The sequence below is a fragment of the Rhinoraja longicauda genome, chromosome 36 (genome assembly GCF_053455715.1).
Source record: "Rhinoraja longicauda isolate Sanriku21f chromosome 36, sRhiLon1.1, whole genome shotgun sequence".
Taxonomy (NCBI): Eukaryota; Metazoa; Chordata; class Chondrichthyes; order Rajiformes; family Arhynchobatidae; genus Rhinoraja; species Rhinoraja longicauda.
The window spans coordinates 3553163-3577264 of record NC_135988.1 but is presented as its reverse complement, the minus strand read 5'-3'; the positions used below and the strand labels follow the sequence as shown (position 1 = coordinate 3577264).

Here is a 24102-nt window from a genome sequence, read left to right as displayed (position 1 = left end):
AAAATGCACGACTCCACACTTTGCTACGCTATATTCCATCTGCCACTTCTCTGTCCCCTCTCCCAACCTGTCCACGTCCTTCTGCAGAGTCCTAGCTTCCTCGACACTGCCTGCCTCTCCACCTGTCTTAGCATCATCTGCAAACTTGGTCACACAGCCTTCAATCCCCTCATCCAAAATATTAATGTACCACGTGAAGAGTACTGGCCCCAGCACCGAACCTTGCGGGACTCCACCAGTCACTGGCAGCCAACTCTTTGCCTTCCGTGCTAGTATCTGCCCTTCAATGCCATGGGCTCTCAGCTTCCCAAGCAGCCTGACGTGCGGCACCTTACTGAAGGCCTTCTGAATATCTCGGTAAACAACATCTACAGCCTCCCCCCTCTCTGTCCTGCTATGAACTTCCTCAAGGAACTCCAGCAGATTCGTCAGGCAACATCTTCCCTTCACAAAACCATGCTGACGTTGGCCTATTTTATCGTGAACTTCCAAGTACTGCCTAACCTCATCCTTTATAATTGACCCTAAAATCTTCCCAACCACCGAAGTCAGGCTAACCTTAAAGCTATGCCCGATACGATTGGAGATTTCCATTCTGGGAAGTAGGTTCAGGCAGTCTATCCACTCTGCACTTCTCACAGTGTTATGTACTTCTAGCAGGTCTCCATGCAACCTCAGGTGTTCCAGAGAAAACAATACAAGTCTGTCCAACCTCTCCCTGTAACTAATGTCTTGTAATCCAGCCATCATTCTGGTAAACCACGTCTGACAATAGACAATAGGTGCAGGAGTAGGCCATTCGGCCCTTTGAGCCAGCACCACCATTCACTGTGATCATGGCTGATCATTCTCAATCAGTACCCCGTTCCTGCCTTCTCCCCATACCCCCTGACTCCGCTATCCTTAAGAGCTCTATCTAGATCTCTCTTGAATGCATTCAGAGACTTGGCCTCCACTGCCTTCTGAGGCAGTGAATTCCACAGATTTACAACCCTCTGACTGAAACCCTTTCAGTCTGCACCCTTTCCAAAGCCACCACACCCTTCCTGTAAGAGGGCAACCAGAACTACACACACTGGTATGAACTGGTGAACACTGATCCACTGAATTTCTTCAGGCCTTTACTGTGCCTGTTTCTGACCGGGTGCAAACTGCCATGGACACAAGTATTGTACACATGTATTGTAGCATTATCAGACTCATACAGCTATCCTAGACTGGCTCTGACCAGACACGTGGTTCGGGAGAAATGTTTCATCCAGTGTTCCTGCATGTTTGGCCTCTCTCTGCTTTCATCTTGATATCATATCATATATATACAGCGCGGAAACAGGCCTTTTCGGCCCACCAAGTCCGCGCCGCCCAGCGATCCCCGCACACTAACACTATCCTACACACACGAGGGACAATTTTTACATTTACCCAGTCAATTAACCTACATACATATATGATAGACACAAAACGCTGGAGTAACTCAGCGGGACAGGCAGCATCTCTGGAGAGAAGGAACGGGTGACGTTTCGGGTCGAGACCCTTCTTCAGACTGAAAGTCGGGGGAGAGGGAGACACAGAGATAAGGAAGGGCAAGGTGTCAAAACGAGACATCGAAAGAGATGCGGATCTAGGAAAATGTAGAATAGATCATGGTTAACTAGGAGAAGGTGACAACAAAGTAAACAGGGAAGATGTAATCAGGGAGACAGTCAGACTGGTGGGAGAACTGGGATGGGGGAGGGATGGAGAGAGAGGGAAAGCCAGGGTTACTTGAAGTTAGAGAAGTCAATGTTCATACCGCTGGGGTGTAAGCTGCCCAAGCGAAATATGAGGTGCTGTACCTGACAATGGAGGAGGCCCAGGGCAGAAAGGTCAGTGTGGGAATGGGAGGGGGAGTTAGTGTTTGGCAACCGGGAGATCAGGTAGGTTCAGATGGACTGAGCGGAGGTGTTCAGCGAAACGATCGCCGAGCCTGCGCTTGGTCTCGCTGATATACAGGAGTCGACATCTGGAACAGTAGATACAGTAGATGAGGGTGGAGGAGGTGCAAGTGAACCTCTGCCTCACCTGGAAAGACTGTCGGGGTCCTTGGATGGAGTCGAGGGGAGTCAAGTCAATTTTATTTGTGTAGCACATTTAAAAACAACCCACGTTGACCAAAGTGCTGTACATCAGTTCAGGTACTAAGAACGAACATACAATGGCACCCAAACATAACAGCACATACATAAACAGTTCACAGCGCCCCCTCAGAGGGCCTCAAACGCTAGGGAGTAGAAATAGGTTTTGAGCCTGGACTTAAAGGAGTCGATGGAGGGGGCAGTTCTGATGGGGAGAGGGATGCTGTTCCACAGTCTAGGAGCTGCAAACGCAAAAGCGCGGTCACCCCTGAGCTTAAGCCTAGACCGCGGGATAGTCAGTAGCCCCAAGTCGGCCGACCTGAGGGACCTGGAGATAGAGTGGTGGGTTAGAAGATTTTTGATATATGGGGGGGCAAGCCCGTTTAGGGCTTTGTATGTGACTGGGAGGAGTTATAGGGACAGGTGTTGCATCACCTGCGGTTGTAGGGGAAAGTACCTGGGGAGGGGATGGTTTAGGTGGGAAGTGATGTTAACCAGGCAGTTGTGGAGGGAACGGTCTCTGCGGAAAGCAGAGAGGGGCGGAGATGGGAAGATGGGGCTAGTGGTGGGGTCCCGATGGAGGGGGCGAAAATGCCGGAGAATTATGTGCTGTATGCGATGGCTGATGGGGTGAGAGGTGAGGACAAGGGGAACTCTGGCCCTGCTGTGACTAGGGGGGAGGGAGAGTGAGCAGAGCTGTGGGATATCGAGGAGATATTAGACTCACTGGCTGATAGTTCCCAGGCTTTCCCTTGCAGCCCTTCTTGTAGAGAGGCACAACATTAGCCACCATCCAGTCTTCCCGCACTTCACCTGTATCTGATGATGGTTTGTAAATCTCAGCCAGGACGCCCCCAATCTCTTCTCCAACTTCCCACAGAGGCCTTGGATATATCTGATCGTGCCCAGGAAGTTTATCCACCTTCATACACTTTAAGATGTTCACCACCTCCTCGACTGTAATCCTGACTGTCCTCAAGATTCTTCCATTAACTGTCACAGCCTTCACAACCTTGCCCATCCTATTCGGCTCCACACAGAGATGGCCGCTTTGGTTTCTAAGGGGCCTCATTCTGTCTGTCATCACTCTCTTTCCCTTAGAGACACAGTGTGGAAACAGGCCCTTCGGCCCAACTCGCCCACACCGGCCAACAATGTCCCACCTACCCTCGTCCCACTTGCCTGCGCTTGGTCCATATCCCTCCAAACCTGTCCTATCCATGTACCTGTCCAACTGTTTCTTAAACGATGGGATAGTCCCAGCCTCAACTACCTCCTCTGGCAGCTTGTTCCACACACCCACCACCCTCTGTGTGAAAAAGTTACTCCTCGGATTCCTATTAAATCTTTTCCCCTTCACCTTGAACCTATGTCCTCTGGTCCTCGATTCCCCTACTCTGGGTGAAAGACTCTGTGCGTCTACCCGATCTATTCCTCTCATGATTTTGTACACCTCTATAAGATCACCCCTCATCCTCCTACAGTGTCCAGGCCTACAGCGCTCCCCCGGGCCTAATACGGGACAAGGGTGGTCCTGTACGGGACAAACCAATGTAGCCCAAAATACGGGATGACCCGGCTAATACGGGACAGTTGGCAACCCTAGTGTTGGAAATGGCTGGTTCCACCTTCTGGGCCAGGTTACTACGCGCCCCCTGCTGGCACTGTTTTAAAATGTTTTTAGTCAATGTTGGCACCTCTGCCCGCTCTTTAGCATTTATTATCTTCTTCCAATTTAACATACGGCCGTACAGGTGCTGACAGTGTGGTTTCCAGCACATCGGGGTGGCAAGGTGGTGCAGCAGTAGAGTTGCTGCCTCACAGTGCCAGAGACTCTGGTTCAATACTGGCTACGGGTGTTGTCTGTACCGAATTTGTACGTTTTTGTTTTAGAGATACAGCGCAGAAACAGGCCCTTCGGCCCACCGGGTCCGCGCCACCCAGCGATCCCCGCACACTAACACTATCCTACACACACTAGGGACAGTTTTTACTTTTGCCCAGCCAATTAACCTACATAACGTTCATAATTAACTACATAACAATTAACGTTCTCCCTGTGACCTGCGTGGGTTTTCTCCGGGTGCTCCGGTTTCCTCGCACACTCCAGAGACGTACAGGTTTGCAGGCCATTTGTCTTCTGTAAATTGTCCCTCGTGTGTGGGATACGAAAGTAAGATAACCTCGAACTAGTGTGAACATGTGATCGATGGCTGGCATGGACTCGGTGGGCCGAAGGGCCTGTTTCCATGCTGCATCTCTAAACTAAACATTGGGAAAAACAGATGCTGATTGGGCACATACTTTACAGATTATCTATAAATTATCTACAGATTATCTATCTCCAGGTCCCTCAGGTCGGCCGACTTGGGGCTACTGACTATCCCGCGGTCTAGGCTTAAGCTCAGGGGTGACCGCACTTTTGCGGTTGCAGCTCCTAGACTGTGGAACAGCATCCCTCTCCCCATCAGAACTGCCCCCTCCATCGACTCCTTTAAGTCCAGGCTCAAAACCTATTTCTACTCCCTAGCGTTTGAGGCCCTCTGAGGGGGCGCTGTGAACTGTTTATGTATGTGCTGTTATGTTTGTGTGCCATTGTGTGTTCGTTTCTTAGTACCTGAACTGATGTACAGCACTTTGGACAACGTGGGTTGTTTTTAAATGTGCTATACAAATAAAATTGACTTGACTTGACTTGAATCAGTCCACGACATAGAACAGGATAGAATCTCTCCCTGTAGCTCAGCTCCGCGAGTCCCGACAACATAAATCTTCCCCGCACTCTTTCCAGGTTAATGGTCAGCCATGATCACATTGAATGGCGGTGCTGGCTCGAAGGGCTGAATGGCTTCCTCCTGCACCTATTGTCTATTGTCTATAATGGCATCTATCATTATCATGGGGTGATCAAAACTGAACACAATGCTCCAAATGCAGCCTCACCAAAGTCTTGTGTAGGAAGGAACAGCAGATGCTGGTTTATACCGAACATAGACACAAAATGCTGGAGTAACTCAGTGGGACAGGCAGCATCTCTGGAGAGAAGGAATGGGTGACATTTCGGGTCTGACGAAGGGTCTCGACCCGAAACGTCACCCATTCCTTCTCTCCAGAGATGCTGCCTGACCCGCTGAGTTACAATAGACAATAGACAAAAGGTGCAGGAGTAGGCCATTCGGCCCTTCGTGCCAGCACCGCCATTCAATGTGATCATGGCTGATCATTCTCAATCAGTACCCTGTTCCTGCCCTCTCCCCATACCCCCTGACTCCGCTATCCATAAGAGCTCTATCTAGCTCTCTCTTGAATACTCCAGCATTTTGTGTCTCTCACCAACGTCTTTATATATTGTTGTGAAACCTATATCATTTTGTATCCGTGAGGTTATGAGCTCAGATCCTGGGTCTTGATTTGAATCACTGTTGTCATTGTTTCAACTACAATAGATTCCAATAAATCTCGTGTTGTAATGGGCCGCAGTGACCAGCAGAGGCCACTCATCTTCTAGTATTGGTTTCATTGGCCCTTGCTGTCAAAGTAAGATGACATGGAAAGTGAGAGTGGGCTGAATCACGATCAGCTGGTGGGTGTATAGAACCAGCTGCCAGAGGAGCTGGTGAGCTGTGGCCCTGCGATGGATCACAAAGATAACACATACTACCTGAGGGTAGACACAAAATGCTGGAGTAACTCAGCGGGTCAGGCAGCCTCTCGGGAGAGAAGGAATGTCCAGCCCCCTCCCCTGACATCAGTCTGAATAAGGGTCTCGACCCGAAACGTCACCCATTCCTTCTCTCCAGAGATGCTGCCTGTTGGGTTGCCAACTGTCCCGTATTAGCCGGGACATCCCGTATTTTGGGCTAAATTGGTACGGGACCATATTAGGCCCGTGGGCCGCTGTCGGCCGGGACAGTGTGGGCTAACGGAGTGTGTTCGGGGAGCGGGGCCAAATGTGTTCGCCTAACGGGGGTGGCGTAGCAACCCGTCTCCTGGCCCGGGTGGCCGCCATTGGTGGAGCGGGAGCACGTGGCCGCTGGCTGGGTGAGGTCACGTGGGGCGCGGGGCGGTGACGTCACCTTGTCTCATATTTGGGAGTGAGATGCTGCCTGACCCGCTGAGTTACTCCAGCATTTTGTGTCTACCTTCCATTTGAACCAGCATCTGCAGTTCTTTCCTACCTAAGTGTATCTATCCAAAAATGAACACAAAAATACTAAGTGGGACTACATCTGCAAAACTGGTCCACAGTCAGAAAGCAACATAACTTGAAGGAGGGAACAATGAAGGGGAACAATGGGCGAGTCCAGAACCAGGGGCCACAGTCTTAGAATAAAGGGGAGGCCATTTAAAACTGAGGTGAGAAGGGACTTTTTCACCCAGAGAGTTGTGAATTTGTGGAATTCTCTGCCACAGAGGGCAGTGGAGGCCAAATAACTCGATGGATTTAAGAGAGAGTTAGATAGAGCTCTGGGGGCTAGTGGAATCAAGGGATATGGGGAGAAGGCAGGCACGGGTTACTGATTGTGGATGATCAGCCATGATCACAATGAATGGCGGTGCTGGCTCAAAGGGCCGAATGGCCTCCTCCTGCATCTATGTTTCTATGTAAGAGGTGAAAAAATGTTCAAGTTAGTTTCAGTTTTAGTTTTGGAGATACAGCATGGAAACAGGCCCTTCGGCCCACCGAGCCCACGCCGACTATCCCGTTCACACTGGTTCTGTTATCCCACTTTCTCATCCACTCCCTACACACTTTGGGGCAGTTTGCAGAGGGCCGATTAACCGACAAGCCCTCACCTTTTCGCGTTTTCCGGTTGAAGCCGCAGCACCTGGTGGAAACCCGCGCGGTCACAGGGGGCACGTGCAGACTCCACACAGGCAGCACCCATCATCAGGATTGAACCTGTGTCTCTGGCGCTGTGAGGCAGAGGCTCCACCAGCTGTGCCACTGTGCCGTGCTGAGTATTGAATGGTTATCAGGGCCAAAGGGCCTCCTCCTGTAACTACACAGAACATGGAATAGTACAGTGCAGGAGCAAGGCCGTTTGTCCCCAGCGGAGCTGGTTTAAAGGGCCGAATGGCCTCCTCCTGCACCTATTGTCTATTGTCTATTGTCTATTGTCCCCCACGTCTGTGCCAAACACGATGCCAAGAGCAATTCTCATCTGCCCGCATATAATCCATGTGGTCTCAGGGAGAGCGTGCAAACTCCACACAGACAGCATCTGAGGTAGGATCAAACCCGGGCCTCTGGTGCTGTGAGGCAGCGGCTCTACCAGCCACAACACTGGTATTCCACCACAAGTTTGGCAACGCTATGCACTATTATCCTTCGATAAATCCCGGAACTTGCGGATTCAAGGGATGTGGGGAGAAGGCAGGCACGGGTTACTGATTGTGGATGATCAGCCGTGATCACAATGAATGGCGGTGCTGGCTCGAAGGGCCAAATGGCCTCCTTCGGCCCACCGAGTCCATGATCGCCCCACATTACCACACACTATCCTACACACACTAGGGCCAATTTACACTTTTGCACTGGTGAGGCCGTGGTTTATGATGCAGGACTTTGAAGGAAGATGGATCGAGTATTGACCTACCTTCATGGCAACAAGAATGGAAGGTGCAGGTAGATGAGACTAGGTCAGGGGGAATGGTCGGCGTGGACTGGTAGGGCCGGACAGGCCTGTTTCCATGCTGTAGTTGTTATCTATCTATCTATATAATACTAAAACTCTGCGGTCCAACATTCCGTATGTATATACGGAAGATTCCGTATGTATATACGGAAGATTCCGAAGATTTCTGTCCATAACTTACAAACCCTGCTCCTCCCAGACGGTACACCAAAGCGCTACGATTTTTGTACCGCCGTATTCACCATTGACATGGGCAACTCTTGTAAGTACTTTCGTTCAAATTGAAGCTACCTTTTTAAAGCTAGAGAGATATTAAAGTTTAAATTTTCATTTCTAACACTTTTCTTGAAGGGTCCAAACCCTACTCCTCCCAGACGGTACACCAAAGCGCTACGATTTTTGTACCGCCGTATTCACCATTAACATGGGCAACTATTGTAAGTACTTTCGTTCAAATTGAAGCTACCTTTTTAAAGCTAGAGAGATATTAAAGTATAAATTTTCATTTCTAACCCTTTTCTTGAAGGGGCTTCAGTGCGTGATGTCACAATGGCACCCGTGCACCAATGAGAGATCAGCTCGGTTTTAAATTTACATCTTCAGCTTGTGACGTCACAATGCTTGTGTGAGATTGTTGCAACATTGTTGCGAAAAGCAACTGCCAGTTTTTTAAAGTTGTGCAAGTCACTTAACATACACAGATCAGCATGGGGCCCCTATTCCCTCCCTCCCCCCCTTCCCCCCTCAACCCCTTCCTCCCCACTCCTTCCCACCTCCATCCCCACTCCCTCCCCCCCTCCTCCCCAACTCCCTCCCCACCTCCCTCACCCCTCCTCCCCTAACTCCCCCCCCTCCCTCCTTCCCTCCATCCTCCCCCCCTCCCTCCACCCTTCCATCCCTCTCCCCCTCCCCCCTCCTTCCACCCTCCCTCCCCCCCTTCTGGTTACAAAGGAAACCCTACGGGGACGGGCCCAACGGGGAAAGAGGGGTACTGGGAAAAGGGGAGGTCCCCCTCCCTCCCCTTCCCCCCTCCCCTCCCCCCTCCCCCTCCCCCCTAACCCTCTCCCTCCCCCTCCCCTCCCCCCCTCCCCTCCTCCCTCCACACCTCCTCCTCCCTCCCTCCCCTCCTCCCGGTTACAATGGAAACCCTACGAGGACGGGCCCAACGGGGAAAGAGGGGTACTGGGAAAAGGGGAGGTCCCCCTCCCTCCCCCCTTCCCCCATCCCATCCCCCCTCCCTCCCCTCTCCCTCCCCCCCGTTCCCCCTCCCCTTCCCCCCTCCCTCCACACCTCTCTCCTCCCTCCCTCCCCTTCCCTCCCTCCCATCCTCCCAATGCTTGTTTGAGATGGGTGCTACATTGTTTCGAAAAGCACCACTAACAGATCGCAGTGAGAAGCACTATGTGACCGTGAATGTTTCAAAACAAGCACTTAAAAAGCACTTATCTTTTTTTAAAGTATTTTTTTTTATTGCAAGTCACTTATCATACACAGATCAGCATTGGGCCCCTATGCTCGTGGGCCACCGGGGCAAGTGTTTCGAAAAAAGCACTGAGAGTGTGTCTGGGGGAGAGAGAGAATGGGGGGGGGGTCTGAGAATGGGGACTGGGGAGGGGGACAACAGGGGTCGTTGCGGAGGGGGCTTGGTGGTGGGGGAAAGAGGGGTACTGGGAAAAGGGGAGGTCCCACTTCCCCCCTCAACCCCTTCCTCCCCCCTCCTTCTCACCTCCATCCCCACTCCCTCCCCCCTCCCTCCCCCCTCAATCCCAACCTCCTTCACCACTCAGCCCCTAACTCCCCCCCTCCCTCCTTCCCTCCATCCCACCCTCCCCCACTCCCTCCCCCCTCCCTCCACCATTCCATCCCTCTCCCCCTCCCCCCTCCTTCCACCCTCCCTCCCCTCCTCCCGGTTACAATGGAAACCCTACGAGGACGGGCCCAATGGGGAAAGAGGGGTACTGGGAAAATGGGAGGTTCCCCTCCCTCCCCCCTCACTCCCCCCTCCCTCCCTTCACCCTCCCCCCCTCCCTCCCCCTCCCCTTCCCCCCTCCCTCCCCTTCCCCCCTCCCCCCTCCCTCCCCCTCCCCCCTACCCCCTTCCCTCCCCTCTCCCTCCCCCCCTTCCCCCCTCCCCTCCCCCCTCCCTCCCCCTCCCCTCCCCCCTCCACACCTCCCTACTCCCTCCCTCGAAAAGCAACTGACAGAAGCACTAAGTAGCCGCGAATGTTTCAAAACCAGCACTTAACCGCGAATGTTTTTTAAAAAAGCACTTAACCGCGAATGTTTCAAAACAAGCAATTAAAAAGCACTTTTTTTAAAAAGTGTTTTTTTTATTCCAAGAGAATGGGGGGGGGGGTCTGAGAATGGGGACTGGGGAGGGGGACAACAGGGGTCGTTGCGGTGGGGGCTTGGTGGTGGGAGAAAGAGGGGTACTGGGAAAAGGGGAGGTCCCACTTCCCCCTCAACCTCTTCCTCCCCCCTCCTTCCCACCTCCATCCCCACTCTCTCCCCCCTCAATCCCAACCTCCATCACCACTCAGCCCCTAACTCACCCCTCCCTCCTTCCCTCCATCCGACCCTCCCCCACTCCCTCCCCCCCTCCCTCCACCCTTCCACCCCTCTCCCCCTCCTTCCACCCTCCCTCCCCCCCTCCCGGTTACAATGGAAACCCTACGGGGACGGGCCCAACGGGGAAAGAGGGGTACTGGGAAAAGGGGAGTTCCCCTCCCTCCCCTCCTCCCTCCCCTCCCCCCTACCCCTCTTCCCCCCTCCCCCTCCCCTCCCCCCTTCCCTCCCCCTCCCCTCCTCCCTCCACACCTCCCTCCACACCTCCCTCCTCCCTCCCTCCCCCCCTCCCGGTTACAATGGAAACCCTACGAGGACGGGCCCAACGGGGAAAGAGGAGTACTGGGAAAAGGGGAGGTCCCCCTCCCTCCCCCCTTCCCCCTCCCCTCCCCCATCCCCTCTCCCTCCCCCTCCCTCCCCCTACCCCCCTCCCTCCCCTCCCCCCTCCCTCCCCTCCCCTCCTCCCTCCCCTCTCCCTCCCCCCTCCCCCCCTCCCCTCCCCCCCTCCCTCCCCTCCTCCCTCCCCCTTCCCTCCCCCAACCCTCCCCCTTTCCTCCCCTCCCGGTTACAATGGAAACCCTACGAGGACGGGCCCAACGGGCCCACTCGGTCTAGTCTATATACTACTAAAACTCTGCGGTCCAACATTCCGTATGTATGTATGTATATGTGTATGTACGGAAGATTCCGAAGAATTTCTGTCCATAACTTACAAACCCTACTCCTCCCTGAAGTTACACCAAAGCGCTACGATTTTTGTACCGCCATATTCACCATTAACGTGGGCAACTATTGTAAGTACTTTCGTTCAAATTGAAGCTACCTTTTTAAAGCTAGAGAGATATTAAAGTTTAAATTTTCATTTCTAACCCTTTTCTTGAAGGGGCTTCAGCGCGTGATGTCACAATGGCACCCGTGCACCAATGAGAGATCAGCTCGGTTTTAAATTTACATCTTCAGCTTGTGACGTCACAATGCTTGTGTGAGATTGTTGCAACATTGTTGCGAAAAGCAACTGCCAGTTTTTTAAAGTTGTGCAAGTCACTTAACATACACAGGTCAGCATGGGGCCCCTATTCCCTCCCTCCCCCCCTTCCCCCCTCAACCCCTTCCTCCCCACTCCTTCCCACCTCCATCCCCACTCCCTCCCCCCTCCTCCCCAACTCCCTCCCCACCTCCCTCACCCCTCCTCCCCTAACTCCCCCCCCTCCCTCCTTCCCTCCATCCTCCCCCCCCTCCCTCCACCCTTCCATCCCTCTCCCCCTCCCCCCTCCTTCCACCCTCCCTCCCCCCCTTCTGGTTACAAAGGAAACCCTACGGGGACGGGCCCAACGGGGAAAGAGGGGTACTGGGAAAAGGGGAGGTCCCCCTCCCTCCCCTTCCCCCCTCCCCCTCCCCCCTAACCCTCTCCCTCCCCCTTCCCCCCTCCCCTCCCCCCCTCCCCTCCTCCCTCCACACCTCCCTCCTCCCTCCCTCCCCTCCTCCCGGTTACAATGGAAACCCTACGAGGACGGGCCCAACGGGGAAAGAGGGGTACTGGGAAAAGGGGAGGTCCCCCTCCCTCCCCCTTCCCCCATCCCATCCCCCCTCCCTCCCCTCTCCCTCCCCCTTCCCCCGTTCCCCCCTCCCCTTCCCCCCTCCCTCCACACCTCTCTCCTCCCTCCCTCCCCTTCCCTCCCTCCCATCCTCCCAATGCTTGTTTGAGATGGGTGCTACATTGTTTCGAAAAGCACCACTAACAGATCGCAGTGAGAAGCACTATGTGACCGCGAATGTTTCAAAACAAGCACTTAAAAAGCACTTATCTTTTTTTAAAGTATTTTTTTTTATTGCAAGTCACTTAACATACAGAAATCAGCATTGGGCCCCTATGCTCGTGGGCCACCGGGGCAAGTGTTTCGAAAAAAGCACTGAGAGTGTGTCTGGGGGAGAGAGAGAATGGGGGGGGTCTGAGAATGGGGACTGGGGAGGGGGACAACAGGGGTCGTTGCGGAGGGGGCTTGGTGGTGGGGGAAAGAGGGGTACTGGGAAAAGGGGAGGTTCCACTTCCCCCCTCAACCCCTTCCTCCCCCCTCCTTCCCACCTCCATCCCCACTCGCTCCCCCCCTCCCTCCCCCCTCAATCCCAACCTCCATCATCACACAGCCCCTAACTCCCCCCCTCCCTCCTTCCCTCCATCCCACCCTCCCCCACTCCCTGCCCCCTCCCTCCACCCTTCCATCCCTCTCCCCCTCCCACCTCCTTCCACCCTCCCTCCCCCCCTCCCGGTTACAATGGAAACCCTACGGGGACGAGCCCAACGGGGAAAGAGGGGTACTGGGAAAAGGGGAGATCCCCCTCCCTCCCCTCCCCCTACCCCCTTCCCCCCTCCCCTTCCCCCTCCCCTCCCCCCTCCCTCCCCCTCCCCTCCTCCCTTCACACCTCCCTCCTCCCTCCCCCCCCCCTCCCGGTTACAATGGAAACCCTATGAGGACAGGCCCAACGGGGAAAGAGGGGTACTGGGAAAAGGGGAGGTCCCCCTTCCCCCTCAACCCCTTCATCCCCCCTCCTTCCCACCTCCATCCCCACTCCCTCCCCCCCTCCTCCCCCTCCCTCCCCAACTCCCTCCCCCCTCCCCCCTAACTCCCCCCTCCCTCCTTCCCTCCCTCCCCAATCCCTCCCCCCCTCCCTCCACCCTTCCATCCCTCTCCCCCCTCCTTCCACCCTCCCTCCCCCCTCCCGGTTACAATTGAAACCCTACGAGGACGGGCCCAACGGGGAAAGAGGAGTACTGGGAAAAGGGGAGGTCCCCTCCCTCCCCCCTTCCCCCTCCCCTCCCCCCTCCCCTCTCCCTCCCCCTCCCCCCTACCCCCCTCCCTCCCCTCCCCCCTCCCTCCCCTCCCCTCCTCCCTCCACACCTCCCTCCTCCCTCCCTCCCCCTTCCCGCCCTCCCCTCCCGGTTACAATGGAAACCCTACGAGGACGGGCCCAACGGGGAAAGAGGGGTACTGGGAAAAGGGGAGGTCCCCCTCCCTCCCTCCCCCCTCCCCTCTCCCTCCCCCCCTTCCCTCCTCCCTTCCCCCCTCCCCCTCCCATTCCCCCCTCCCTCCCCCCTACCCCCCTCCCTCCCCTCTCCCTCCCCCCTCCCCCCCTCCCCTCCCTCCTCCCTCCCCCTTCCCTCCCCCAACCCTCCCCCTTTCCTCCCCTCCCGGTTACAATGGAAACCCTACGAGGACGGGCCCAACGGGCCCACTCGGTCTAGTATACTACTAAAACTCTGCGGTCCAACATTCCGTATGTATATGTGTATGTACGCAAAGATTCCGAAGAGTTTCTGTCCATAACTTACAAACCCTACTCCTCCCTGACGGTACACCAAAGCGCTACGATTTTTGTACCGCCATATTCACCATTAACATGGGCAACTATTGTAAGTACTTTCGTTCAAATTGAAGCTGCCTTTTTAAAGCTAGAGAGATATTAAAGTTTAATTTTCATTTCTAACCCTTTTCTTGAAGGGGCTTCAGTGCGTGATGTCACAATGGCACCCGTGCACCAATGAGAGATCAGCTCGGTTTTAAATTTACATCTTCAGCTTGTGACGTCACAATGCTTGTGTGAGATTGTTGCAACATTGTTGCGAAAGGCAACTGCCAGTTTTTTAAAGTTGTGCAAGTCACTTAACATACACAGATCAGCATGGGGCCCCTATTCCCTCCCTCCCCCCCTTCCCCCCTCAACCCCTTCCTCCCCACTCCTTCCCACCTCCATCCCCACTCCCTCCCCCCCTCCTCCCCAACTCCCTCCCCACCTCCCTCACCCCTCCTCCCCTAACTCCCCCCCCCTCCCTCCTTCCCTCCATCCCTCCCCCCCTCCCTCCACCCTTCCATCCCTCTCCCCCTCCCCCCTCCTTCCACCCTCCCTCCCCCCTTCTGGTTACAAAGGAAACCCTACGGGGACGGGCCCAACGGGGAAAGAGGGGTACTGGGAAAAGGGGAGGTCCCCCTCCCTCCCCTCCCCTCCCCCTCCCCCCTAACCCTCTCCCTCCCCCTTCCCCCTCCCCTCCTCCCTCCACACCTCCCTCCTCCCTCCCTCCCCTCCTCCCGGTTACAATGGAAACCCTACGAGGACGGGCCCAACGGGGAAAGAGGGGTACTGGGAAAAGGGGAGGTCCCCCTCCCTCCCCCCTTCCCCCATCCCATCCCCCCTCCCTCTCCTCTCCCTCCCCCTTCCCCCCGTTCCCCCCTCCCCTTCCCCCATCCCTCCACACCTCTCTCCTCCCTCCCTCCCCTTCCCTCCCTCCCATCCTCCCAATGCTTGTTTGAGATGGGTGCTACATTGTTTCGAAAAGCACCACTAACAGATCGCAGTGAGAAGCACTATGTGACCGCGAATGTTTCAAAACAAGCACTTAAAAAGCACTTATCTTTTTTTAAAGTATTTTTTTTAATTGCAAGTCACTTAACATACACAGATCAGCATTGGGCCCCTATGCTCGTGGGCCACCGGGGCAAGTGTTTCCCGGTTACAATGGAAACCCTACGGGGACGGGCCCAACGGGGAAAGAGGGGTACTGGGAAAAGGGGAGGTCCCCCTCCCTCCCCTCCCCTCCCCCCTCCCCCTCCCCCCTAACCCTCTCCCTCCCCCTTCCCCCCTCCCCTCCTCCCTCCACACCTCCCTCCTCCCTCCCTCCCCTCCTCCCGGTTACAATGGAAACCCTACGAGGACGGGCCCAACGGGGAAAGAGGGGTACTGGGAAAAGGGGAGGTCCCCCTCCCTCCCCCTTACACGCTCCCTCCCTCCCCCTCCCCCTCTCCCTCCCCCCTCCCCTCCCCCCTCCCTCCCCCTCCCCTCCTCCCTCCACACCTCCCTCCTCCCTCCCCCCTACCCCCCTCCCTCCCCTCTCCCTCCTCCCCCTTCCCCCTCCCTCCCCCTCCCCTCCTCCCTCCACACCTCCCTCCTCCCTCCCTCCCCCTTCCCTACCTCCCCTCCTCCCGGTTACAATGGAAACCCTACGACGACGGGCCCAACGGGGAAAGAGGGGTACTGGGAAAACGGGTGGTCCCCCTCCCTCCCCCCTTCCCCCCTCCCTACCCCCTCCCTCCCCTCTCCCTCCCCCTTGCCCCTTCCCCCCTCCCCCTCCCCTCCCCCCTCCACACCTCCCTCCTCCCTTCCCTCCCCCCCACTCCCCTCCCGGTTACAATGGAAACCTTACGAGGACGGGCACAACGGGGAAAGAGGGGTACTGGGAAAAGGGGAGGTCCCCCTCCCTCCCCCTTCCACCCTCACCCCTTCCCCCCACCCCTCCCCCTCTCCCTCCCCCCTCCCTCCACCTCCCCCCCTTCCCCCCTCCCCCTCCCTCCCCCTCCCCTCCTCCCTCCACACCTCCCTCTTCCCTCCCTCCCCCCTCCCTCCCTGCCTCACGGTTACAATGGAAACCCTACGAGGACGGGCCCAACGGGGAAAGGGGTGTGCTGGGGAAAGGGGGGGGGGAGAGTAAGAGTGTATCTGGGGGAGAGAGAATGGGGGGGTCTGAGAATGGGGACTGGGGAGGGGGACAACAGGGGGCTTGGTGGTTTGGGAAAGAAGAGTACTGGGAAAAGGGGAGGTACCCCTCCCTCCCCACTCTCCTCCCTCCCTCATCCCTCCCTCCCTCCCGTCCCAGCAGCGCTGACCGCCGGGAGGTGTAGTCGCCGTCGCCTCTCCCGCTGTTTGATTTCATTTATAACAAAGACATTTATTTAAAATGAGGAATGTGATTTTCATTAAGTTTGATTTTATTTATTTTAAAAAAGCTGATGCTCTATAGATAAGTTTATTTCCTTTTCAACAAAGAACGCTGTTTATTTTAAAGTAAAATAGACCCTCCCCCCACCCCCCTCCCTCCCCTCTCCCTCCCCATCCCCCTCCCCTCCTTCCCCCTCCCCTCCCCCCTCCACTCCACCCTCCCCTCCCCCCCTCCCTCCCACTTCCCTCCCTCCCATCCTCCCGGTTACAATGGAAACCCTACGAGGACGGGCCCAACGGGCCCACTCGGTCTAGTATGTTATATATATGTTAATGGAAGGCATTAGCCTCTCTTAAGAAACCCACACCCATCTTTTAGATTTTTTTTTAGATTTAGAGGTACAGCGCGGAAACAGGCCCTTCGGCCCACCGGGTCCGCGCCGCCCAGCGATCCCCACACACTAACACTATCCTACACACACTAGGGACAATTTTTACATTTTACCCAGTCAATTAACCTACATACCTGTACGCCTTTGTACATCTTGTTCATTGTCCACAAGGGTGAACATCTTAAGAGTGATTTTGTATAGTTTTGGAGATACAGCATGGAAACAGGCCCTTCGGCCCACCGAGTCCGTGATGCCCCCCCCCCCCCCACCCCCACAATACCACACACAATCATAGAGTCATAGAGTGATACAGCATGGAAACAGGCCCTTCGGCCCACCGAGTCCACCCCGACCACCGATCACATTTTCTAAATTTCTATATTAACTTAAAATACAGTTGAAACAAATAAGTTCAAGTAACGCATTATCGTAAAACTGCCTTAAATAATTGTCTCTAAACCTAACTATTCTTTTGTTTTCACCAAAGGTACTGAAGGAGAGTTCCAGCTTTGTGCCTTTCCTGCTGAGTGTCTTTGTTTACTTCGCCTTGGCCTCACAGTCTTCCTGTCCAGTGTGGCTGAAAGCTGTCCTGAAATGCTTGCCGATTTTGCTCCTCTGCGCCTATACTGTGACCCTTCGGATCGATCTGCACACGCACTCGAAGGCCCCGAAGCTCCTTGCCGGCCTGCTGTTTTCCGCAGCTGGAGATGTCCTCCGCAGCCTGTCATCACAGCTGGACCACCTGTACGGTACGTGGGGGGAAGCTGGCGATAGCAGCAGCTGATGCACGTAACTTCGTTTTTGTTTCAGAGGTACAGCGTGGAAACAGGCCCTTCGGCCCACCGAGTCCGTGATGCCCCCCCCCCCCTCAATACCACACACAATCATAGAGTCATAGAGTGATACAGCATGGAAACAGGCCCTTCAGCCCACCGAGTCCGTGATGCCCCCCCACAATACCACACACAATCATAGAATGATACAGCGTGGAAACAGGCCAGAATCTGCACAAAGTTGCCCACCTTTGCCCACGGTAGCCTGGTCCGAGAAAGGTTAGATTGCTCGGAATCCGAGCTGATCTAGCCAATTAGAGTCAGACGGAAATAGGCCCTTCGGCCCAACCTGCCCATGCCAACCAAAATCTACATTCGTCCCACCTGCACGTTTGGCCCATATCCCTCCAATCCTATCCTATCCCTGTCCAAATGTCTTTGCAATGCTGTTATAGTACCTGCCTCAACTACCCACCCTGGCAGCTGATTGGATTCAAAATTGACTTGGAAAAAGGACTCAAAGGGTAGCTGTGGAGGATTGTTTTCCCTCTTGGAGGTCTGTGACCAGTGGACTGTGCAGCGGTTGGGGGTGTTATTTGTATTCATTTGTGCATCTATATTAATGATTTCAATGACCCTCATACATTGTTAGTAAATTTACAGGTGACGCCAACATTGGTTGTACAGTGGACAATGAGGAGGGATCCCTAAGCTTACAAAATATCTAAATTAGGTACAGGCGACACAGTGTTGCAGCGGTAGAGTTGCTGCATTACAGCGCCAGAGATCTGCATTCATTCCCAACTATGGGTGCTGTCTGTATGGAGTTTGTACGTTCTCCCTGTGATGGCATGGGTTTCTTCCGGGTGCTCCGGTTTCCTCCCACACTCCAAAGACGTGCAGGTTTGTAGGTTAATTGGCTTTGGTGACATTGTAAATTGTCAATAGACAATAGGCAATAGGTGCAGGAGGAGGCCATTCGGCCCTTCGAGCCAGCACCGCCATTCAATATGATCATGGCTGATCATTCTCAATCAGTACCCCGTTCCTGCCTTCTCCCCATACCTCCTGACTCCGCTATCCTTAAGAGCTCTATCCAGCTCTCTCTTGAATGCATTCAGAGAATTGGCCTCCACTGCCTTCTGAGGCAGAGAATTCCACAGTTTGTCCTTAGCGTGTAGGATGGTGCTAGGGTATGGGGTGATTGCTGGTCGGCACCAACCCAGTGGGCCGAAGGGCCTGTTTCTACATTGTATCTGTAAAATCCAAAGTTGGGCAGATGACCCAAATGTAATTTAAATGTGAAGTGTTGCAGTTTGCTATGTTAAACCAGAACAGACATTGCACAGTAAATGGTAGACATAGAAACATAGAGACATAGAAAATAGGTGCAGGAGGAGGCCATTTGGCCCCTCGAGCCAGCAACACCATTCATTGTGATCACGGCTGATCATCCATAATCAGTAACCCGTGCCTGCCTTCTCCCCATATCCCTCGATTCCACTAGCCCCCAGAGCTCTATCTAACTCTCTTTCAAATTCATCCAGTGAATTGGCCTCCACTGCCTTCTATGGCAGAGAATTCCACAAATTCACAACTCTCTGGGTGAAAACGTTTCTTCTCACCTCAGTTTTAAATGGCCTCCCCTTTATTCTTAGACTGTGTGGCCCCTGGTTCTGGACTCCCCCAACATTGGTAACATGTTTCCTGCATCCAGCTTGTCCAGTCCTTTTATAATTTTATACGTCTCTGTAAGATCCCCTCTCATCCTTGTAAACTCCAGAGCCATGGAGAGTGTTGTGGAACAGAGAGGTCTGGCACTGTGGTGACGAAAGACACAAAAAGCTGGAGTAACTCAGCGGGACAGGCAGCATCTTCGGAGAGAAGGAATGGGTGACGTTTCGGGTCGAGACCCTTCTTCAGACTGGCTCTGGTCTTGAAACGCCACCCATACCTTCTCTTCAGAGGTGCAGCCTGTCCCGCTGAGTAACTCCAGCATTTTGTGTCCATCCCCGAGTCTGAAGAAAGGTCCGACCCGAAACGTTGCCTATTCATGTTCTCCAGAGACCAGGACTTTGGGTCTTTCTATTGTGGTGATCCAGCCTCATGCAGCTCCCTGCTTCTGTAAGGGGCCACAGTTTAAGAATATGGGGTAGGCCATTTAGACAATAGACAATAGGTGCAGGAGTAGGCCATTCAGCCCTTCGAACCAGCACCGCCATTCAATGCAATCATGGCTGATCACTCTCAATCAGTACCCCGTTCCTGCCTTCTCCCCATACCCCCTCACTCCGCTATCCTTAAGAGCTCTATCCAGCTCTCTCTTGAAAGCATCCAACGAACAGGCCTCCACTGCCTTCTGAGGCAGAGAATTCCACACCTTCACCATTCTCTGACTGAAAAAGTTCTTCCTCATCTCCGTTCTAAATGGCCTACCCCTTATTCTTAAACTGTGGCCCCTTGTTCTGGACTCCCCCAACATTGGGAACATGTTTCCTGCCTCTAATGTGTCCAATCCCCTAATTATCTTATATGTTTCAATAAGATCCCCCCTCATCCTTCTAAATTCCAGTGTATACAAGCCTAATTGCTCCAGCCTTTCAACATACGACAGTCCCGCCATTCCGGGAATCAACCTAGTGAACCTACGCTGCACGCCCTCAATAGCAAGAATATCCTTCCTCAAATTTGGAGACCAAAACTGCACACAGTACTCCAGGTGCGGTCTCACCAGGGCCCGGTACAACTGTAGAAGGACCTCTCTGCTCCTATACTCAACTCCTCTTGTTACGAAGGCCAACATTCCATTGGCTTTCTTCACTGCCTGCTGTACCTGCATGCTTCCTTTCAGTGACTGATGCACTAGGACACCCAGATCTCATTGAACATCCCCTCTTCCTAACTTGACACCATTCAGATAATAATCTGCCTTTCTATTCTTACTTCCAAAGTGAATAACCTCACACTTATCTACATTAAACTGCATCTGCCATGTATCCGCCCACTCACACAACCTGTCCATGTCACCCTGCAGCCTTATTGCATCTTCCTCACAATTCACACTACGGAGATGAGGAAGAACTTTTTCAGTCAGAGAGTGGTGAAGGTGTGGAATTCTCTGCCTCAGAAGGCAGTGGAGGCCAGTTCGTTGGATGCTTTCAAGAGAGAGCTGGATAGAGCTCTTAAGGATAGCGGAGTGAGGGGGTATGGGGAGAAGGCAGGAACGGGGTACTGATTGAGAGTGATCAGCCATGATCGCATTGAATGGCGGTGCTGGCTCGAAGGGCTGAATGGCCTACTCCTGCACCTATTGTCTATTGTCTATTGTTTACTGCTGCTGCTATTCTGCTGCAAGTAAGGATGTCATTGTTCATTTGTCGGTAAATATATCAATGAAACTCTGTTGGAAAAACCTGTTAATTCTGAAGAAGGGTCTCGACCTGGAATGTCCCCTGTTCCTTCTCTCCAGAGACACTGCCTGTCTCGCTGAGTTAAGGGCCGGTCCCACTTAGGCGATTTTAAGGCGACTGCCGGTGACTAGGCTGTGGCTGAACGTTTGCCGGGGTGTCGCGGGCACGATCGTGAGGAGTCTTCAACAAATCGTAGCGGAGCTCGGCACGTCGCGGAAATATTTACCTGCTAGAAATTTCTCGGCGACAGCTGGCTTGTGGCCAGGTATCGTAGCTTATCGCGGGCGCTGTCTGTCGCACGCTGTCCCCAGCTTTGCTAGCTTGTCGCAGATGCATTTAGAAGCACGTGATATTAAATTAAGAAAAGGCATTTGAAGATACCAGAAAATAGTTTTGTTTGACCAATTTATTTACCATCAGGACATTTGACAGGTAGATTGGAGGCGTCAGTTTGACGGTCAGGTAAGCGTGGGGATTTCGCGATGTTTCCGAAGGCGGTGTAATCTCTTAGCCAGGTGCTAGTTTCACAAAAAAAGTAACTTGTATCGACCTGGTCGTGGTCATTGTCGTGGTCATCGTCGTGGTCATTGTCGCAGTCATTGTCATGGTCATTGTCGTGGTCATTGTCGTGGTCATTGTCGTGCTCATTGTCGTGGTCACTGTCGTGGTCATTGTCGTGGACATTGTTGTGGTCATTGCCGTGGTAATTGTCGTGGTCATTGTCATGCTCATTGTCGTGGTCATTGTCGTGGTCATTGTCGTGGTCATTGTCGTGGTCATTGTCGTGGTCATTGTCATGGTCACTGTCGTGGTCAATGTCATGGTCATTGTCGCAGTCATTGTCATGGTCATTGTCGTGGTCATTGTGGTCATTGTCATGGTCATTGTCGTGGTCATTGTTATGGTCATTGTCGTGGTCATTGTGGTCACTGTCATGGTCATTGTTGTGGTCATTGTGGTCACTGTCGTGGTCATTGTCGTGGTCATTGTCGTGGTCACTGTCGTGGTCATTGTCATGGTCATTGACGTGGTCATTGTCGTGGTCATTGTGGTCACTGTCGTGGTCATTGTCATGGTCATTGTGGTGGTCACTGTCATGGTCATTGTTCTGGTCACTGTCGTGGTCATTGTCGTGGTCATTGTCGTGGTCATTGTCATGGTCAATGTTGTGGTCATTGTGGTCATTGTCGTGGTCACTGTCGTGGTCATTGTCATGGTCATTGTCATGGTCATTGTCGTGGTCACTGTCGTGGTCATTGTCGTGGTCATTGTCGTGGTCATTGTAAAAGAAAATTTCGGCGATCTGCTATGACTTTGACAGTCGCCGGCAGTCGCCTAAAAAATCGGGTAACTGGGAATTACTCCAGCATCTTGTGCCTATCTTCAGTTTAAACTATAATCGGCAGTTCCTTCCCTCACCGTTAATTCTGTTGTTCTTTCAGGTGACTCCATGTTTGGGCTCGCACACATCTGCTACATCTGGATGTTCGGTTTGAGGCCCTTGAACCTGCTGGCGGGCGTTTTCCTGCTGATTATAGGCACCGTCTACCTGCTGTTCCTGAGCAGATGCCTATGGGAGCACCGGCCCATCCAGTGGGCAGCCTACATCTACATCGGTTTGATTGGAACCATGGTGTGGCGTGCCAGTGCTGGGGCACTTTTCACCCGCCAGTGGTCTTGGGTCAAACTGCTTGCCACTGTTGGAGGAATGCTCCTCGTGGTCTCCGATTTCACCTACACCGTGAGTGCCTTCTGCTTCCCAGTGTACCACTCTGGACTGATCGCTGCCACCTACTACGTGGCCCAGATGCTTATCACCATCTCGGCTGTGCACAGCGAGAGTGCAGTTGTCAAGAACAGAAAGTAACGCAAATCCACCATTGTCTCCAACAGTGAAGTGTCGTTCTGCAGCCGTTAAGATACTGGAGGTCAGGAAAGAAAAGCCCGTGTTTATTTTCTCTGTTGCAAAGACGTAAGCCTTATTCTTCCGAAGATAGACACAAAATGCTGGAGTAACTCAGCGGGACAGGCAGCATCTCCGGAGAGAGGGAATGGGTGACGTTTTGGGTCGAGACCCTTCTTCAGACCCAAAATTACTCCAGCATTTTGTGTCTATCTTCGGTTGAAACCAGCACCTGCAGTTCCTTCCTCCATCCTTATTCATCCTCTCTTGCCGCTGATCTACATTCTGTAAAACAAATATAAATAAATATTTTCCTAAAAGAAATTGTGATGCTCCTTCTTTGTGGCCCGGTTTATATCTCCTCATCTCTTCATGCAAGCCCTGCTGAGCCCAGGAGAACAATAGACCGACCGGGCAAGCTTTCAGAACGATGTAGTATTTATAGCACAGAAGCTGACCAGTTGACTCCAATGGTTAATGCAGGTATTTGTACCTTTGCACCGCTCCCCTCTCTGCAACCCTCCCTGTCAACATGTCCTTGCATTTGATTCTCCCTGAGCCCAGGCAGCTTGCTACATGAACAACAAAGGTAGACACAAAATGCTGGAGTAACTCAGCGGGTCAGGCAGCACTTCTCGGGAGAGAAGGAATGGGTGACGTTTCGGGTCGAGACCCTTCTTCAGACTGATGTCAGGGGAGGGGGCGAGACAAAGATAGGATGTAGTAGGAGACAGGAAGACTAGTGGGAGAACTGGGAAGGGGGAGGGGAAAGAAAGGGACAGAGGAACCTTCTGAAGTTGGAGGTCAATGTTCATACGGCACGGTAGCGCAGCGGTAGAGTTGCTGCTTTACAGCGAATGCAGCGCCGGAGACTCAGGTTCGATCCTGACTACGGGTGCTGCACTGTAAGGAGTTTGTACGTTCTCCCCGTGACCTGCGTGGGTTTTCTCCGAGATCTTCGGTTTCCTCCCACACTCCAAAGACGTACAGGTATGTAGGTTAATTGGCTGGGTAAATGTAAAAATTGTCCCTAGTGGGTGTAGGATAGTGTTAATGTGCGGGGATCGCTGGGCGGCACGGACTTGGTGGGCCGAAAGGGCCTGTTTCCGGCTGTATATATATGATATGATATGATATACCGCTGGGCTGTAAGCTGCCCAAGCGAAATATGAGATGCTGTTCCTCCAATTTGCGCTGGACCTACTAAGACATCTTTGATTTAAATCAGCAACTGCAGTTCTTTCCTACACATTCTATGCTCAGTTCCCTAACTGATGAAGGGCAAGTGCTTCACACAGAGGGTGGTGGGGTATATGGAGATGAGGTAGAATCTCTGATTGCTGGTCGACACTAACGGGAGCATTTTTCATTTCATTTGGAGCAGACCAAATGTGTGGGAAGGAACTGCAGATGCTGGTTTAAACCGAAGGTAGACACACAAATGCTGGAGTAACTCAGCGGGTCAGGCAGCATCTCTGGAGAGAGGGAATGGGTGACGTTTCGGTCGAGACCCTTTATCATTGTTACTTTTTTGCACATCTTTCATTTATTTGTTCAATATCTCTCTGCACCATCGTCGATATCTCTCATTTCCCTTTTCC

General features: G+C 53.4%; 1 protein-coding gene across 1 annotated transcript; it reads left to right on the top strand.

Moving 5' to 3' along the window:
* The first annotated feature begins 291 nt into the window (after nt 1-291).
* LOC144610259 (lysoplasmalogenase TMEM86A-like) lies at nt 292-22784 on the top strand. Its single transcript, XM_078428848.1, has 3 exons — nt 292-357; nt 16903-17164; nt 22041-22784. The coding sequence occupies exons 1-3, from the start codon at nt 292-294 to the stop codon at nt 22463-22465; spliced, it is 753 nt and encodes a 250-aa protein (XP_078284974.1). The 3' UTR covers nt 22466-22784.
* The last annotated feature ends 1318 nt before the right edge of the window (nt 22785-24102 follow it).